This window comes from Leptinotarsa decemlineata, unplaced genomic scaffold (genome assembly GCF_025532065.1).
Source record: "Leptinotarsa decemlineata unplaced genomic scaffold, Ldec_3_MD MMD2_tig00002159_RagTag_RagTag, whole genome shotgun sequence".
Classification (NCBI taxonomy): domain Eukaryota; kingdom Metazoa; phylum Arthropoda; class Insecta; order Coleoptera; family Chrysomelidae; genus Leptinotarsa; species Leptinotarsa decemlineata.
Window position 1 is genome coordinate 3,155,734 of NW_027412574.1, and position 20,516 is coordinate 3,176,249.

General features: G+C 36.4%; 1 protein-coding gene across 2 annotated transcripts in view; it reads left to right on the forward strand.

Annotated features, from left to right (window-relative positions):
• LOC111515480 (cathepsin L-like proteinase) overlaps positions 1-11,792 on the forward strand; it is a 31,346-nt gene extending 19,554 nt beyond the window's left edge. For both annotated transcript variants that reach the window (XM_074177065.1, XM_074177066.1), the window contains one exon: positions 11,410-11,792. In XM_074177065.1, coding sequence (XP_074033166.1) covers positions 11,410-11,675 — 266 coding nt within the window. In that variant the 3' untranslated portion in view covers positions 11,676-11,792. The remainder of the gene's footprint in view (positions 1-11,409) is intronic.
• Positions 11,793-20,516: the final 8,724 nt, after the last annotated feature.

Consider the following 20,516-nt stretch of genomic DNA (forward strand, 5'->3'; position numbering starts at 1 on the left):
ATCAAAGGATCACTGTCTGCTAATCAATCCTGTCAAGTCCAAGTTATTAATTTTTGGTAACAGGAATAACAAGAATAAACTTGATCAAATTAACATCAAAATTGGTACAGAAGACATTGAAGCCGTGAGCTCAACAAGAAACTTAGGTGTAGTTCTGGACACAGAGTTGAGGTTCAGTGCACATGTAACGAAATGCATCAAAAATGCATATTGTAACCTCAAACTGGTATCAAATTTTTCAAAAATTTTAGATGTTAAAACAAAAAAGATATTGTGTGAAACCTTAGTGTTGAGCCACTTTAACTTTGCAAATATGGTGTATTACTCTAGTTTAACCAATCACGATCAAAATCGTATTCAGATTGTTCAAAATGCATGTGCCCGGTTCATTTATGGAATAAGGAAACGTAATTCAATTTCTCATAAAATTAAAGAATCGAATTGGTTAACTATGAAACAAAGATGGTTACTACAGACAAGTTGTTTTATACATAAAGTAATTCAAACGAAAGTACCTATTTACTTATACAACAAACTTTCATTCAGACACGACGTTCACGCATTTCATACCAGATATCGATACCGCCTTACCCCTCCAATACACCATACTTCACTATACCAAAGATCGTTTCTTTATAATGTAACAAAGATCTATAACGCCATTCCTGACTCGTTAAAAACCATGAATAAATCTGTTTTCAAGTACTCACTGAGAAACATGTTATTTGAGGATAGACTTCAAATATAAGTGTTGTGCCACGAAAGCAAGAGTTAAAAGTCTGATCAATAATAATTGATGTGCTTTCTGCCTTCAAGCCTCTCCCTTTGTTTTCTTGTTTTGTTTTTATCACTCCCTTTGGAACCTTCATGATCTAATTACTGTTAGCACCCTAACATTAATCTGATTCTCATTCACGCAGTTAAAAACATTTATATTACTATTATTTTTGATTTGTAAATAATATATATTTTTTCGTGACTTCAAGTTACACTTGTAAAGCCTGTGAACCTCTAGATTTAGTTTTGTTTTCTCTTCTCTTATTTTTTTTTCTCTCTTTTCTCGTTCTCTTTAGTTTTGTTTTAAGGGTTGAATGGAAGAGCAGTCACCAGTATCCTTGGATAGGGGCGACTGAATTCCGCCCTTACACACTATTATGGGATATAGTATTGTAGTATCGTATTATAATTAAGTGTGAATAAAGACATATTATTATTATTATTATTATTATTATTAAATATAATATTTAAATAGTTATGTGAGGTTACAATATTGGAAGGTTTATATAAACCATATTTGCTTTCTGAATACTATAAATTCAACTTGTACGTACTATTATTGGAGCTGTTAATTTCATACAGTTATCTATTCAGGGAAAGGAAATTCGGAATTGGGAAAAGAAAAAATTGAAGATGTTTGCGTGCCAAATAGGTGCTAACTAGTATTTCGGGTATTGATTGTTAAGTGTGGCACGACAAACGAAAAGGGAAGGAAGCTGGATGGAAAAAAGCGAGCTGCATGCCAAAAAGGCACTGTTGAATAATTCATTGAAATATGTTTTCCGTGAACCAACTGTCGCTCCCTACAAATGACAACCCTCCAGAAGTCCAAACTTGTGCGAACTAAGGATTGACGGGGTCTTACTTGTTGAATTGTTAGCCATGAGTTCATTAATAATGATCGAATTGTGAGGTGTGATACATCAAAAGAAACCAAGGGAATGCTGAATCGGGAAAAGAGAAAATTGAGAAGGCTGCATGCCAAAAAGGCACTGAGTTACATTCTTGTTAATAATAGTCGGATCGTTATATTTGGCACTTCGAATGAAAGGGGACACAATGCTGAATTGAGGAAAATATAGCAAGCGAAGCTTTCTGCGTGCCATACAGGCTGAGAGGCTGCAAGTCGTATTTCTAAAGCAAATTCAAATCCAAGATAGAGTGGATGTAAACATTGACATGCCCTACGCACGTGATATTGAAAATCCCAAGAATTGGCCAGGGTCGTATTCAGAACCAACATCTTGTTGATCGCAAATGCTATATCATACTTAGGAAAACTTTTTTATAATAACGAGTCAAATGCACAAGTTTCGCAGTTTAACGGGAAAAATGCAGATAATATGTGAAATATAAAAAGATTTTCATTGGATTTTTCACAGCGCACTCAAGCATTATATGAAAAAAGACGTAATTATTTCGTTATTGATAATTTTTATTTTATGTAAAATCGGAAGGAATATTAATCAAAATTATTCAACTGGATGAATTTGTCTCTTCATCAGTAGTGTCATCCTCACCAATCTGAATTATCAGTGGCTCGATTTGTGCCTCTATTATGTTATCAAGCTTCCACATCTTCGTCTCGACTTCCGATATCACATGCCGAACACACTTCTCCCATTTCTCCGCTGTGACTCTTTTCGAAGCCTCATCAAAAAGTACTTTGAGATCTGCAAATTTGAACGTGGTGTTATCCTGAGCTACAAAATTCTTCACATCCGCCTCTATGGGATTGAGCTCGCAGTGGTATGGAGGCAGGCGAAGGACAATTTTGTTTTGGCCTGCTGCCATCTCATCGACTATATATTTTTGGTATTCAAGCTTGCGCTCCTTGACAATTTTTAGTAGCTGTACTCTTAGCATTGAGTCTTCAAAGCTAATATTTTTTGATCGCAGCCAATTTTGGATTTCAACCTTCTTTGAAGACGTTATCGGAATATTCTCTCATCGTCGCAAATGATAAGGTGCATTGTCCATTACAATCGCAGCATTATCCTTCATATGGGGTAGAACTTTGGAAAACCACTATTCGAAAGATTCACCGTTCATTTCTTCGTAATAATCTCCAGTTTTCTTCGACTCGAAACACCACAGTCCTTCAGCAACAAACCCATTCTCATTGCCGATGTGACAAATAATAAGCCGTTTTCCTTTACCTGAAATTATGAAGAGGTATGTAAGTAAATAAAAAAAATACGAGGGTTACTTTTTATATATTGAGATTGAGGCAGGTCTTAATATAAATATAAGTTTACCTGATGGATTTGTTAATCCGGTGGATAGTCCATCTAGAAAGGCCCTCCTAGATGAGGTCACAGTTTCACCGACCCATACTTTAGGGGTAGTATGACCAGCATTAACCCAGGTTTCATCCATATAATAAATTGTTCTCTGTTGTTCCCTATAATATTTAATTTTGGTCAAATACTCTCTCCTCCATAACACAATTTCCTCTCTATCCAATAATAAACTATTGCGCCCTCGTTTTTTCCATACAAAATTCAAATGTTTCAATACTTTATGGAATGTTGACCGCTTAAAACTTGGCAATTAAACATCGTCATTTATTTCTGTGAGTACTTTGTCTATCGTGGGTAATTCATTTCTGAAAAAGTACTCATGCACTTTCCTCCTGATTACATGTTTATCAGCATCATCTATTGATTTTATAATGGTTGGACGATTCTGATTTGTATTCGGTTTGGAAAATGTATGATTTTGTTTATATTCCCGTAAAACATTGTAAATCGAAGCGCAACACACTCCAATTTTATCGGAAACTTTCGATACGACTTCATCGACAGTCGATGTCTCAATTTCTTCCATCTCTTTCTTGAACACATTTAAAATCACTTCTTTCATCTCAACACTCAAATGTCTTTTTTTAATTCGTTTCCTGGCTGGACTCAAAGGATAGCTCACAGTGTCATCAGCAGTGTATGTACTTGACATCTTGGAAAACAATTTTAAACAATATACTATAACGCACGCCACACAAACACGCAAACAACTGATTACAACCCTGTGCTGGTACCGAACTCGTACCAAGAAGGCGAATTCACCAATGAACGCTGCCCTTTCCATCTGACACTGGGCGATCACGTGAACATCACGCTTCGGTTTTGTTTTGTTTTACTCTATCTTGGATTTGGATAGACTTTTTTTTTGTTTTATTACTATTCGTTGAATAAAGCGGTGTTCTGAATTGGGAAAATAAAAACAGGAACATAGACGTATTTTCGGTAATAATAAGAGGAGATGCTTGATTGAGAAAAAAATAAAGGTAATTGCATCTCAAAAAGGCACTTTTAGTATTAATAGTAATATCGTTACGTATGACACTCTAAATGAAAGGGGATGGGGGCTGAGTTGAAAAAAGAAAGACTAACGTGTCACTACCATTCCAAAAACATATTCTTGTCTCAAAAAATACACGAATATAGGAAATCATTAATCTTCGGATGAACGATGATTGTGTCGTAGATGCCCAATTAGGATTCGTAATAGCGACCACGTGAAACAGCAATAAATTTCTTTCTAAATTGTTACAATAAAAAAATGTTTGCCTATAGACTGTAGTATAAGCGTCATATCGATTTTGAGTGAGGGGGTTTCGGGTTTCAATCAAAAAATATAATTTTGTTCTTCAATCAACTTGCAAAGCACCAGACTGTCAGAGAGGTGGGAATCCGACTGTGGATAGAAGGATGGTTTGAGGTTCAAGCATGGGAAGGGGAACCATGATTTTTGGTCAGTTTAGTGATATATAGGCGGCTATTTACTATATTTTGTACATGTACAATCAAATGTAGCATTTGTTAATGACATAGGAAACAAAAAATATTTGTTGTGGATACCTAATCTTCCCATTAATATGGGAAGATTAGTTCAATATACTGTAAATTTGAATTCCTTATTTCTTCAAATGCTTTGTCATGAACATTCGATGTTTTTAATTTTCCAATATTTTGAGTAATGATACACAGATATTTTCAATTTCGAAGTTTTGGTTATAAACAGAGATGGTAATGAGGTATATAATTAAGAATAGAAAAAAATGAAGTAGAGTCATTTTCAAAGAACGGTTTGAGGCTAGAAAAAATTGTGAAGGAATGAACACGAATGGACGCACAATAGAAAAACCTGAAATATTTCATCTGTTATGAAACTCTAATACAAGGGTGGTCTGAAAAGTTTCCGACCTCAACATGAAGATAGCAGCACTCGTAAATAAAAGCTAGTGAATTTCGTTGTTCATCTGTTGACAGTGACTCACCAAAGTTTCAGCCATTTTGAACGTTTGAACGCGCAGTTCAAACCGTTTGAGTGAAAATGAATAAAACCGAGTATGGAGCTCTCATTGAATATTTGATTTTGAAAGGCAATACGCTCACGCAAATCAAAGATGAGTTGAATTCTGTACATGGGGACTCTGCAGCATCATTTACTACAGTGAAATTTTGGGCAGCTGAATTTAAACGTGGTCGTGAGAGCATGAAAGACAATGAACGTTCGAGACGTCAAAAAACTGCAACTATCGACGAGAACATCGCCAAAGTTCACTAAATTGTGCTACATGACCGCCAAATTAAAGTGAGAGAGACAGCAGAGGTTATGAACATGTCAAAAGAACGCGTTTGTCACATATTTAATCATTATTTAGGCATGAGACCGCAGTCCGCACCTTGGGTGCTGCGTTTGATCACGTTAGACCAAAAACGTGTTCGAATTAAAATTTCCAACGCTCTGTTGGCGCAGTTCAGGCGCAATGAATCCACAAACCACTTACTCTTAGTAGTTTGTGAATAAATCCGAGTTTTGGCACCGATTGATCACTGTAGTTGAAACTTGGATACACTATTATACTCCCGAAATGAAAATACAAACCAAACAGTGGACCGCAAAGGGGAAACCTCCCCAAAAAAAGCAAAAACTGTTTTTTCGGTTGGGAAAGTGATGTCGACTGTTTTTGAAATAATAATGGAGTTATTTTATTAGATTATCTTCGAAAAAAACCATTACAGAAGCATAATACGCATCATCTCTTGACAAGCTGAATGCAGAACTTGCGAAAAAAGGACCACATTCGCAAAAAAAAAATCCTGTTTCACCAAGACAAAGCAACCTATCACACCTCAGCGGTTGCCATGGCGAAAATCCACGAATAACGGTTTGACCACCCCTCTACTGAACAGCCCCAAACGATTCGTTTTTGTTTCCTCATCGTCGAATGAAGAGGCAATCACCTTCATGAACAATTATTTTGCAAAGAAAAACACCGAGTATTATTTGGACGGGTATCAGAGATGAGAGCATCGTTGGGAGAAGTGTGTAGAGTTGAAAGGAGGCTATATTGAAAAATTGAAAAAATCTGAAAAAATGTCTTTTATCTTTGTTACATCGGAAACTTTTCCTCGGCAAACGTTGTTTTGCCACATAAATTATTTGTATGGAATTTTCAGGGTAGAAAATAACTAACTCATTGCGTAGGTGTGTCAGAATAATAACACTTACAAATTATCAAATCATCTAAAAGAACAATTCGTTCAGGCCAGTCTCAACTCCCTACACTATAGGTTAATGGCCAACAGCAGATGCAGGAATAACTTCAGTGAAGAATCCTGCACTGACACCTGTCGGATATAATCCAACGCCCTTCGTGGTATTAGTCAGGGAAGTAGTTGTTTTCTGATAGGTGTCAGTCCATTAACCTCGAGTGTAGGGAGTTGAGACTGGCCTGAACGAATTGTTCTTTTAGATGATTTGATTTATAGCCAGTTTTCAAGTATGCCCACTGACTATATGTGAAAAGTTTTCTTTCCTTATACGAGGAATTGGAAAAATTTCGGATATACAGTTGTTACCTCGTTCACAGGCAGATGGGGCGACGACAAATATGTTGTTTGTTGTATGCTTCAGCTTAGTTTGAGGAATGATACTCTGAAGGAATTTGATTTTCAATTATCGGAAATCATCGACTTTATGTCGTTGGCCGTATGGTGCAATTGCTTGGTGGCCGAAGGCGAATCTCTCTGACTTACAGAGACAGGCTTGTCTGGCTATCAGTGGTGCCATCAGTACCACACCGTCAGCGGCCATGGAAATCCTTCTAGATCTACCTCTTCTCCACATTTTTCTGGAAAGAGAGGCTAGATGGACTGCATACAGACTTGTGCACATTGCCAGTTGCACAAATCAATTCAATGCAGAGTGCAACAGACTGTTGGTTGACATTGGAAATCACAGCATTCTGGAAATGACCTCTGACTTTATGCCTCCAACTGTCAACTACGAACTGCCTTATAAAGTACTATTCCCGAGTAGAGAGGATTGGATCCTGCGGGAGAAGGAAATATTAAAAGCAGATAGTTGTTGGTTCACAGATGGATCAAAAACACCTTCCGGTTCTGGTGCAGGTGTTTTCCGTCGCAGACCCAGGACAGAGTTATCTACCTGCCTAGGAACTTATGCGACTGTATTTCAAGCGGAAATTTACGCTATTGAATTGTGTGCGGTGAGATTGGATAAATCCAACCTCACTCACAAGTCAATAAAAATATTCTCGGACAGTCAAGCGGCGTTGGAAGCTCTTGGCTCCCACCGAGCAACGTCTAAATTGGTAGCAAACTGCCAAAAAAGACTCTCCTTGATAGGAAGACTAAACAGATTGTCTCTGGTCTGGATTCCTGGCCATACTGGCCTGGAAGGCAATGAAGCTGCTGACTCTCTTACAAAGGAGGGTGCTGCAAGCGTCTTCATTGGACCAGAACCTGTCATTGGTATCGCTTTGGGCTTTGCCAAACACTTAACACCTGGATGGCAAGAAGAGTTATGGACTTCCGGCAGAATCTTCCAGGATTGGCTCACTCCCTTCGAAGCTTGATTCCAAACAGTTGTTGGACTACAGTAGGGATGAACTACGATGTCTAACAGGCCTTCTTATAGGTCACTGTCATTTGAATCATCATATGCAGAAGCTGTCGGAAGACAGTGTGTCTGTCTGGAAAATTATGAAACTGCAGAGCATATACTTTGTGCCTGCCCCGCTGGGGACCGAATCAGGTTCTTTGAGTTAGGCAGATCCGTACTCTCACCATCTGACCTGAAAGACCACTCACCATACAAACTAATCGGCTTCGTAAAGAAGCTGGGTTTACTTGACCGAGTGTGAATAGGTGTGAGCCACAATAAACCCTTATGGGTTGCGGTGGAGGGTCGAATAGACCCACTCACTTTAGACCTACCTACCTACCTCATGTTGATGATATATACACTACCTTGCACCGAAACCGGTCTGCATGTGTGTTCCAATAATTGAAAATCTATTGCGGAGTTGTATCGCCAACGGCATATGCAGGAATAACTTCAGTGAAAAATCCCGCACTGACACCTGTCGGATATAATCCAACGCCCTTCGTGGTATTAGCCAGGGGAGTAATTGTTTTCTGATAGGTGTCAGTCCATTAACCTCGTGTAGTGTAGGGAGTTGAGACTGGCCTGAACGAATTGTTTTTTCAGATGATTTGATTTATAGCCAGTCTTCAAGTATACCCACTGACTATATGTGAAAACTTACAAATTATATTTATTCCTTAATGATATAGTGTGTACATCATTTTTCATTAGTCCATATTTATCTAACACAAACAAACTGAATGGTTTACTCACTCGAGGCATGCCACGTATAATTGTCCTTGTGAAAAACATGGTGTACTCTAATCCAAACGACAAACGCAAATGGAAATGGGGAATGTTCCTCAATTTGGGTTATTATAGCAAATTCAAGTTTGAACAAAATAAAGTTGAGTTTAATTCATGAGTTTTTCAAATTCACTTCGAAAAGTATTCAAATTGATGTTTCAAATGTTGGGTTTTAATTTTAGAAGGGATTTGTTGCTAATTCACATATTGGCAACAGCGCATATATCAAGTTGAAATAATTCATACGTACCTAGATATTCTACTTTAAAAAACGAAAATTATCTTTATAAATCAACAATTATGGCAATATATGAATTATATTTCAATACCACCTCCACAAGCCACATAAACAACCGTTGTTTTGTTATTTTTTTATATAGAGGAAGATAGGTTAGGTGCACAAAATGGCTTATGTCACAGAATGTCTCGGAACTCGGAACATAAGTAAAAAATATGTCATCTTTGTTTGTCTCATACAGGTAACAGATTCATTGTCCTTTATTAGCTATAACCGATGTTGCCAAATGGTAAAATAGAAACGAATCCCTTTAAATGTTGAATGCATTATTTCATTCCTCTTTTTTAAGTATTTAAATCCCTACTTCATGCTGTTTACTGAGTGAGAAGTGACACCGGTAGACGCCTGGCGGGACTTACTGATCTATGATCAGAGTTAAAAATGAATAAATTTTTAAAATGGATATTAAAAAATAGGGGTTGGTGATATAAGGGTGGAAATTGAGTTGAATTGAATTGAGTTAAAATAAAAACAAAAAATATTGTCAAAAAAATGTTTGGGGTGGAACACTCTTATCACTTAGTGGTATGAAAAGTAGACTAAAACTTATTCTCAATTGGCTGAACCGTTTCCGAGGAGTATGGCAACTAACACTATGACACGAGAATTTTATATATAAGATATGAATATTAAAAAGCTGTTATCGAATGTGTATGATTTAAATAAAAGAAGGAGAATTCACGGATCAGCACTCCATAAGAGGAGAGGCAAACCGCGGAAACGTAGGTATTTCTGGCCATTGGTCTCATCAGCGCAAGAGTGATTTAAACCATACAAACATATATTTTTTTATTTTTTGGACATTTTTTGCATTTTTTTTGTTATAATGTGGCATTAAAATACATATGACTCTCAATATTTCAATCTTGTATCACCAATCCTTTTTTTTTAACAGCAATTTCAGCTCATAGATCAGTTATTCCCGCCAGGAGTCTACCGGTGTCACTTCTCACTAAGTAAGCAGCACGGAGTAAGGATAAGAACGAAGCCGGTCTCCTGTATCTCTCACACAGTACTTCTTTCATTCCCAACATAGTTTTTGATCACTTTTATTGTTTATCCATCGAGCGTATTTACAGTTTGCGATGCCACCGAAGATATGAATTATCCTAGAGTTTTTGAACTCATTGGATTTGCCAGGCATGCCACCGCATAATTTTCGCTCCGTAATTTGAATCCGCCACGGCTTTGCAATTTCACGCGATTAGTCATTAAAAACGTTGTCGAAGCCAGCATTTCAAATGGCAAGTTCCGAGGTGAAAATATATTAATACCACGAATCTCTATTATACCTACAGATGTGCCAATTCATTTTAAACGTGTGCAATTTCCAATTAGATAAACATTTGCAATCAAACAAGGCCAAACAATATCCGTTTGTGGCTTGGATTTGAGCACACTATGATTTTTCACACGGACAATTATACGTGGCATACTCTTGAGTGGACAAACCATCCAGTTTATTTGTATTAGCTAAACATACACTAACGAAATATATTGTGCACACTACAGCGTCACTGTCACACACTTACTTATTTTATACCCTAGACATTCCCTAGAAACAATTTATGTTACAAAACAATGTTTGCCATCTTTGATTAAGCGTCTTTCATTAAGCGCTTCCTATCTTTAGATTTAAATAAAATAAATTGTGTTTAAGATATCATCGAAGTTATTTATTCATTTAAAAGACCCAATTTTCCATTACTCTGGCGCATAAATCAGACTGAATTTGACCGGTGGCATGGGTTGTGTTGGTTTTGAGAACCGATGTGGTTTGTAGCTTATTCGCATACACCTGCGGCTTGAGAAAACCTCACAAGAACTGTTCGTCGTCCTCAATTCGAAAATTTCGTTTGTTCACGTACTCATTCATCTAGAAATGGGCCTCATCGCTGAAGATAATTTTCGATGGAAATTAGGTCAGTTGCTAACTGCTCCAGAGCCCATTCAGCGAACATAATGTCTATGGTCGTTTACCTTCAGTTCTTGGGTCAGTTGAATTTTGTATGGGTGCTGGCCAAAGTCACAACGCAAAATTCACCAAGTAATTTTCTACGAAAAGCCGAGTTACTGTGAGCGACACGAAAACGACTGCCTCACTTGCTGAACCAGTAGACTCAAATTTATCTATCACATTGCGAATATTCCTTTCGGTAGGACGATTATGGCGACCGTAAAATGGGCGAAGCGCTCGGACCTTGCCCGAACACCCATTTTGATAAAACAATTTTATTGTTTGCCCGTGATGTTGAATGCTTTATCCGTCCATGGTGATTTGGCAAAACAGACTGAATAAATGATAACCAATTTGACAGATGTAGCTTCCACAAGATGGCCTTTATTGATTGTCAAAGTTTGCAAATTTCTGTTGGCATGCAACAATATTTAATTTTTATTTCTCAATTCAACATCGCCTCACTTCTCATAAGACATACCTCACATTAGGATCCGGCAATTAATATCGGAGATGCGGCACTGGTCAAGGTCTTGCTCTGAGATGTGGAAATGTATAAAATGATGCTCCAAAAGCAGAAGGTTGGGCTTTTGTGCCTGGTCAGGCCCTTTTCTAATTCATTTTCAATTTACATTTTTTATATATTGCTGATTTCTCAAGAATTATTTTTCAGGTACTATTGGTCCAATTTCTGTTGCTGTAGAAGCTACTTTATGGCAATCATATGGTGGAGGAGTCTTTGATAACCCTAACTGTACTGGTTTCAACCTCAATCACGGTACTTTATCTGTTGGATATGGAATTGCGAATGAAAAAGAATATTGGTTGATCAAAAACTCTTGGGGAGTTTCTTGGGGAGAGGAGGGTTACATTCGATTAGTGCGCAACAAATATAGCCAATGCGGAATTGACACTTATGCAACTTACCCAAGGATGTAGACATAGATAGATTGATAATATTTTTGAACACCTCATATGAATTATTTTATTAAAATATTGTTATAGTTTTCAAATAATAAAAAACATAACATAGTCACTTGTTACAGAATGAGAGAAAGAGACACAAAAAACAAATTTTTTTGTTGAAGAAATCAGTTCATGTCAACAAAGTTTAATAGCTTAACAATATTGAAATTGAAGTTACAATTCAAATAAAATCCATGGATCGCTCGGACCCGCGGAAAACCTTCACTTTCACCCCCTCGGCAGGGTGAAAATTAATTCAATTAATGTTTTCCACCTTTTGAAATTTCGTGAAGTGGATTTTCCTGAAAAAAACGTTATCAACAAATCTGGGAATAAAAGAACGTAAAGTTTTTTTTCAGTTTTAATTCTAATTTTTCAGGGTGTAGCCAGCTCGATTTCAATTTAAGAATTTCCAGACTTTACCTCACTGACCTTTCTACATGTATTATTATCTACTCGATGCTGGTAATAAACGAAGTTTTTGTCGATCTTCCATGACTATTCCATCAACCATGACGATTTCGGATTATTTTGCCCAAAATGGTTAATTCAACTGCAGAAAGAGTATCGATAATTCTACCTCGTGATGAAAATGTTAGGTGCGCTAATACTAACACATTTGTTAATTGACCAAAATTTGGATGAGCATCTTGACTGAAAGTACGTCATCACTGGCGACTCACAGATGAAATATTGGTGGCAAATCAAAAGGAACCCCTGGAGTGAAATAATGAGAAACGATGCGCTAAAGAAGTTGCTGTATTGAACCACGTTGGTATCTGTCCTGCATTAGGTACCAGGCGATTATCTACAGTGCGCATCATAAGTGTAACCCCCCCCCTACCTAACTCGTTACTGGACTCTTGTTAGGAAAATCGCCAAGACACGAGGATTTTTTATTTCTACAGTGTACATTTTTGTATAAATAGGTCACCCCTCATTTCATCCCTTACTGGAGGGGAGCAACCCTGTCGAAAAATGTAAATAGAAGGGGGGGTTTTATTCTCTATTCAACCGATCACAGGAAGGCACAAACAGGATGGCAACTAAACTAACACTAACTTTTTCTGTTATTATATTAAATGTTCAAAATATTCCCCGTAGACCTCCTGTCATAAATAGAGTCTATTTTTAGTTTCAGTCCTGACGCTTTGCAAAGCATCGCGACTAATTGTTGCACATACTTCCGTAATCCGCGCACGCAACTCCTGAATAGAATAACACTGGGTCTCGTAGACTATAGATTTTAAGTAACCCCATATGAAGAAATTTAAAGGAGTTAGATCTGGTGATCTTGGAGGAGATTCCACAGATCCTCGGCACTCGATCCATCGTCCAGCCTAAACAGTATTCAAATAAGTCTTCACAGCAACTGCAAAATGTGGTCACCCAATATTCTTGCCCACACAATAACTTTTTGGGAAAACTGGTTATGAGTTTCGCGAAAAAGTCGAGGATTTTCATCAGACAAGTACCCCACAGTTTGTCTTTGCACGTGACCGTTAAAAAAGTAGCCTCATCACTAAAAAAAATGTATTTTAAATAGCACTTATTTTGCTAAATATTGTTAGAGACAATTTCACAATATTCCAGACGGCTATCAACGTCCGTCAGTTCATGCACCATTTTTATTTTGTAGGGATGAAAATTATTTTTTTTAGAACTCTCAATACTCAGAATGTCCACTTGTTTATCTTCCCCACAGAACGTGTTTCATTTTGCCGTTCTCATATAATTTTTCCACTAACTGTTTGAAATAATGTCCATCAAGAGGGCGATCTGGAAAACGTTCATTGAACATCCATACAGCTTCATGATAATTACGATGAGCATCACCAAAAATAAAAATCGTTTCGCTTTTCTCATTTAACGCACGTGGTGCAACCATTGTTTGAAGATGAAAAAGTACAACTAACAGCTAGAATACAGACCACTCTCCATGATATCAGGTTCTTGTATTGACCATTTATCCTCAAATATCCAAAAAAACCTACAAAAACGTGCAGTTAATATCTACGATTCTACGCAAATGACAAATACGTCTCACTTGACGTCTGAACCAAAACCGATATCATTCAGGGCCGAATTTTCAATTCTAAGGGTAATTGCGCTACGTTAATTGTCGTTATTCTTAAACAATTGTAACTCTTGAATTATTGTAGCAATTTCAGATTCCTTTGCACGGTTGAATAGACAATAAAACCCCCTATCAAATGAGCTACCACTCACTACCCCATGCTATTGAAATTTTTCAAAAGAGTGGCTCCCATCCAGTAAAAGGGAGGAAATTAGGTGTGAACTATTCATACTACTATACAGGGTGTTCCTTAAACACATGCTAATATTTAAGGAGGTAATTCTTAGACTCATTTTAAGGATAAAACGTCCTATGGACGTATGTCCTAAACGTCTTAACTTTTGAGATACAGGGTGGCAAAGTTTTCAAAAATAATCAGTTTTTTAATAATAAATGAGATAATTTTGTAGGCATCTTTGGCATATTTGGTACATATGTGCCATGCCTCAAGGCGTATTTTCTGATGTACAATTTTCTTAATTTTCTCTGCCAATGGCGTACGTACGAGTTTTGGAATGTATATTTTTGGCGAAAAAAATACTACGTCACTGCTTTATTTTGAATTACTTAAGGATATATTCCTTAAATATCTGATGCGGTATCGCAGTTATTTGTTTGTTGTCAGATGCACTGCTCTCAATTAAAATTACGTCATAACGCAGCACCGCTTAATAATTTTTGAAAACATAAATTTAGTTATCCTGTCGATATGTGATTTCTTTTAAAGAATAAAAGCAGAAAAAACAGCGTACCCACCATAGCAATAAAAAACGAACTCTGTATGTACAAACTGTATGTACAAATATTAATGTTGGTTTAAAGTAAGGTGTTGGTGTTAAAAACTGTCACAGCGCGTTTTGATTGATTTTGAAGTGTTATTGAAGTTATTTTGGTAGTCCGCTGTTTTTCTGAATATCAGTAAATATGGTAAATTATACGAATGCGGAAATGGCGCAAATGCATTACGTATATAGCCTTGCCGATGGTAATGCAACAGAAGCCAGGCGCATTCATCAGGAAAGATATCCTAATCGTGCCTTACCAGATAGCCGAACCTTTTCAAATATTCATCGTCGACTTGGGGAAACTGGTAGTTTTAAGAAAGGGACTCCGGAAGGTAGACCTCGTGTAGTAAGAACTCCTGAAATTGAGGAAGCGGTGCTGCAAGAAATTGAGGAACATCCTGAGACGAGTACGAGGAAGATCGCTAGAACTCTGGATATTTGTCATCAAATTGTTTGGCGTATTTTGGTTGATTTTTTGTTATACCCACACCATATTTCAAGAGTGCAGGCATTACTCCCCAGAGATTTTCCACAGCGTGTGAACTTCAGTCAGTGGTATCTACAAAGTATTGCACTAAATCCGCAGTTTGAGACACAATTTTGTTCACAGACGAAGCAAATTTTTCTCGGAATGCCATTCAAAATTTCTATAACAATCATGTGTGGGCTGAAGAAAATCCCCATGCAATAACCGAAACCAATTTCCAACACCAATTTTCGGTTAATGTATGGGCAGGAATTATAGGTGATCATCTAATAGGCCCATTTTTTCTACCAGGACGCCTTGATGGTCGTTCTTATTTACACTTTCTCGAAGAAGACTTACCTGGGTTATTGGAAGATGTGCCACTTGCGTTAAGGAATCGAATATGATACATGCACGATGGCGCCCCTGCTCATTTCAGTGTAATTGTCCGAAACCATTTGAATACAGTTTATCCTAATCGTTGGATAGGTCGCGGAGGACCTCAGCAATGGCCAGCAAGATCCCCCGATCTCAACAGTTTACATTTTTTTTTATGGGGTCACCTTAAAACTCTTGTGTATAAAACTCCCGTTAATACTTTAGAAGATTTAAGAGAGCGAATAGTTGCCTCGTTTGAAACTATACGAAATACGCCGGGAATATTTGAACGGGTGCGTAATTACATTATAATCAGTTTTGGTATTATTACTAATAAACAAATTTGTGCTATTCGTTTAGACTTACTGTCACAAAATAAAATAAAACTCGTTTTTGTGAAAAATTTATTTTTTTGCAGATTATGTTTTCAAATATTATTAGGGAATTGGTAATGCGTTATGAAGCAATTTTCAGATTCTCATTCATTTTAGAATTGATCTAATTTCTTGATTTGCTTTCTGTCGATTTTTATTTTTTTGAGTGAAAATCATGCGTCGGACAAAGAAATACCAGGAGATCAAATTTTCTCAAAAATAAATGAGGATTTTAAAAATGATTATATTTTGAAAAGAAAGCTTTGGCGTAGTACTTTTTCTCCAACCATATTCAATGTGAAACCCGTAGGGATGCCACTGTTTGAAAAAATACAAATTTGTTTTATCGAAATCAATAGCGTAAAACCTCTTTTATGCCTGGTCAGAATTCGAAGAGATGATTTCTATACATTTCAATGTTATTTATTTTCCAATTAGAATTTTCTTGAAAAAAATCAATAACTCGAGAACGGTTATAGTTAGATACATAGTACCTCTTATGAAATCATAAAAAAACACAACTTTGATATGTCACACTTTTTTGTAGACTCCAAAATAATTTCATTTTGCAGCATTAGGTAATCAGTATACATATAATGGAATGAAGGAATTCCAGGAAAAATTGATGGTTTGGTTTACAGGGAACGTGTCGTATAAGAAGCCCCACCATATATATATATATACAGTAAAATGGATTGACGGGGTCTCTCAGTCAAAAAATCAAAACTCTGCTCTACTTTGCCAAGCTTTCGCTTTTAATAGAAAGCTTTTTCAGGGCAGTAAAAATGAGTGAAAAAATAAATTGACAATATAAATTGATGAAGAAAGTTAAACATGTATACATGTTGAAAACAAGCCACCCGGAATGAACTTCTACACAATATGTTACCTAGGTTTCATAGATGTTTTTGTAAGTATACTTCAAAAAAATCTTATTTTGCCTAGTTAGGTTTGAACTTGTGATGTACTGTTTAGAACCTTTGGTGTAGTAATATTACTGGAGTTTATTTTCCAACACCAAACCGTTATTTCAACACCTCGACACGTGTTTCGATAGTTTGATCTTCCTCTTGAAGATGATTACTTGGTGATAACGACAGTACACCTCATATTAAAGAAAAAATCATGGCAGCAGTGTAACGTGCATTGAGTGAACTGTACAGGGTGTCTCAAAATACATCATTTGAGAAAAAACATGGTGTCAATGTGTACGAAGTGTGGCAAAATACATCATTTAAGAAAAAACATGTCGGTTTAACGAGAGTGTAGCGTTTCAACGTGCGATCCCAATGAGAAACATATATTTATTCAATAGTGTCAGGGAGTTACGTGTTGACGAGTACCTTCGAAGATGCGGCAAAGGGGGGAAGCGAAGTATTCAGCAACGACATTTCAAAATACGTTGTTCTACATGCGTTTCAACCGTTTTGCGTGTGTTTATTCGTTTTCGTCTTCGTTTTTGTTATCGTTTTCGTGTTTGAATAATTGTACACCAATAGTCAGTTACATTCAACATGAGATTGGAAGGAAAACAATGTTAGGTACGTAGATGGTAAACAAAAATTAATAATATAATGGATCCAGGGAATGCAGGGAATACATTAAATAAAGATATTCAATTTTAGTAGGAAATAATTTTGAAGCAGTTGAATAATTTAGATATTCAAGACAAAGTGTTCAATCGAAAATTATCTCAAACCAGATATCCACAAAGATATGCCACACCTTGTTCACTTCGACATCATGGTTTTTTTCTTGAATGATGCATTTTGAAACACACTGTACACATTGAGGTGTCGCACGTTGAAACGTTACAGCCTCGTTAGTGTCATGCTTTTTTCTTAAATGGTGTATTTTTACCACACATGCCATGATTTTTCTTCAATGATGCATTTTGAGACACCCTGTATACTCCACTCAAGGCTCGTTACATCGCCGCCATGTTTTTTCTTTAATCTGATTTTTTATTCAACATTATTATTATTATTTCACTTTCGCGCTTCCGATATTTTCATCTAAATTCATTTTTATAATTCAACTACGCTCTTACCTTTGAATCTCTCCGATATCCATTCCATATTTCTCTGCATTGATCTTTTTCCCACTCACTAACGTCTCTCTGAAACACTTACCAATGACGCGCGACCTTGAAGTGGGCTCAAACATACCTTGTACCCCTACTGCTGCATATTAATATTGAAATACATTCGAGATATTTTTTATAAATAAATACATTTCACATTTTTTCGTCTCTAAATGAAAAACAAGATATCTACTTCTCAACTGTCTGCCATGACAGTACAGAACATGTATTATTTATCGATAGAAATATGATTACCTATACTATAACAATTTTCAATTAAAGGTGATTCATTAGCAACGTCGCACTTGAAGTGACCAACGGATAATCCTCTTACCAACTCTGCAAAGGCGTACCAAAATATTATTTTTATTTATTTAAACACATAGGTAATTAAGTAAAAATTGTTATAGTAGGTGGCGCTACCTGGTGTCAATGGTAAAACCTTTGTATATAATATAGACTAACCGTAAAACTGATTACATTTTCTTATTACGCCTAATACAGTCCTTCAAAAAAACAGAAAAATTTACAAAATAATTATTATGTTCCTTTATATAGGAAGAGAATTACAAAGCAAAGAAATAATTACCTATATTATGCTCATGAAGTTTCAGATTCCATTGACTCGTCCGAAGAGGAATCCCCAGTCACACTTAAATCTATTATTATTTGGTCGAAAACAGTGTATACCATCCCGTCCAATCTCCACATTTTCTCTTCTTCCTTGATCACATAGGCTACAGCATTAGCCCAATCTTCTTTCCGTATCCGTTCCATTGCAAGTTCTAATAAACGTTGGACATCAGAAATTTTATATGTCACGTTTTCACGAGCTACGTAACCCTTAATTTGAGCCCAGATCAATTCTATCGGGTTTAACTCGCAATGGTAAGGAGGAAGTCTCCACCACATGCTGGCGATATCTGTCACGATGCTGACACTCATGACATTCATAAGATCGGCCGTAACCATGTCCTCTGAAAATGGAATTCCTTTTTGTCCTAACCAACTCTGCATGTCTGCTTTTCTGATGGTCATAGTTGGCAGCTGTCCTGCTAATCGGCTGTGATAAGAAGCGTTATCCATTACTATTACCGCATTTGGCTCGACTCGTGAAAGAAGGGATTCAAACCATCCTTCAAAGCGTTGGACGTCCATGTCTTCGTGATAATCCCCCGTTTTTTTGGATAAAAAAATTTGTGCACTATCGTCTAAAAAGCCACTCTCGACTCGCCCTAATTGTCGCCACCTATACTCGTTGGTCCGCGTAACCCTGTTGATAAACTGTCCACAAATGCTTGAAGATAACTAGTTACAGTAGTATCTTGCCAGATCTTAGATACTATGTGACCAGCATTCACCCACGTTTCGTCCAGATAATAAATCTTTTTGTGAGCAGAACGCATTTCTCTAATAGAGCGAAGATATCTCCGTCGCCATAAGACTATATGTTCTCTTTCTATTAAGACAGATTTACGGAATCGTTTGGCATATATAAATTTTAAATATTTTTTTATTATTTTCCTTCACTTCTCTTTGCTCATTTTTGGAATGAGAGCATTATCCATTACCTTAGTCCTAATGGATTCGAGGGTTGGCGCTTTATTCTCAAAAAAGAAAGAATGAATGGTATAGCCTACAAAATTTTTCTGTTACTCGTCCAATTCAATTTTTTTTCTAACACGACAATATACTTTTGGAGATGGCACAATCCCAGTCATCGTTTTTTCACGTACAATGCGTTCAATTGTCGACACGGATATTCCCGTTAAAAATTAACACTAGGCTACAGCTTCCACTGTACGGAGTGTATTTTTTAAATTTTCGAACACTCTACAGACAATCTGTTTTTCTTCTAACAACATAAACTTCCGCTTTCTTTGTACATTACTTGGACCTGCTACGGCATCCATCTTAATACTATAAAAATAATAAAATTCAATCATATTATTCAGCTATTTGTCAGTTGTTTACTTACCTCAAAAACTATTTTAAAGTTGATGTATTTTGAAAAACACTTTATTGTGAGATTTCCACTAGAACAGATTAACAAATCCGCAACACGTGCTTCACTGCACAGTAGTTTTTTCAAGTGTGTTCACTAACAAACTGAATTCTACATACAATGTGATTTATATATACTTTTTGAAATATTACTATCTACCTAGAAACTAATAATATTCTAGGAACTAATTAATGACAGTTATACCTGAGTTTAACGAACATTTACAGCTGAGTTTAATGACTAGGTCAACTAATTATCTCACAATGAAGTGTGAATGTGATGAAAATCTATGATAATGTATTTTGAAAAACAAGTATGGGCCAATATCTTATATTTTAAAGTTAATAAATATAACAGTCTATTTAATAAATATAATAAAATATATTTAATAAATACAAAACAAAGTCACCTTCACAAGAAACAAAACACACTACGCTATGGAGATAAGGACGCTTGATAATGAAGAAACCGGATGACTATTAATGGTATTTTAAGGACGCAAATATAATAGACCTGCGAAGTGTTGATCAGTTTACCGATGATTAAAAGTATTTAACGAACTGGTTCACCTATTCGCTCATACATCCTATCGATATGCCGAAGCTATCTTGTTACGGGTGGCAAATTTTATGGAATCATCTTACTT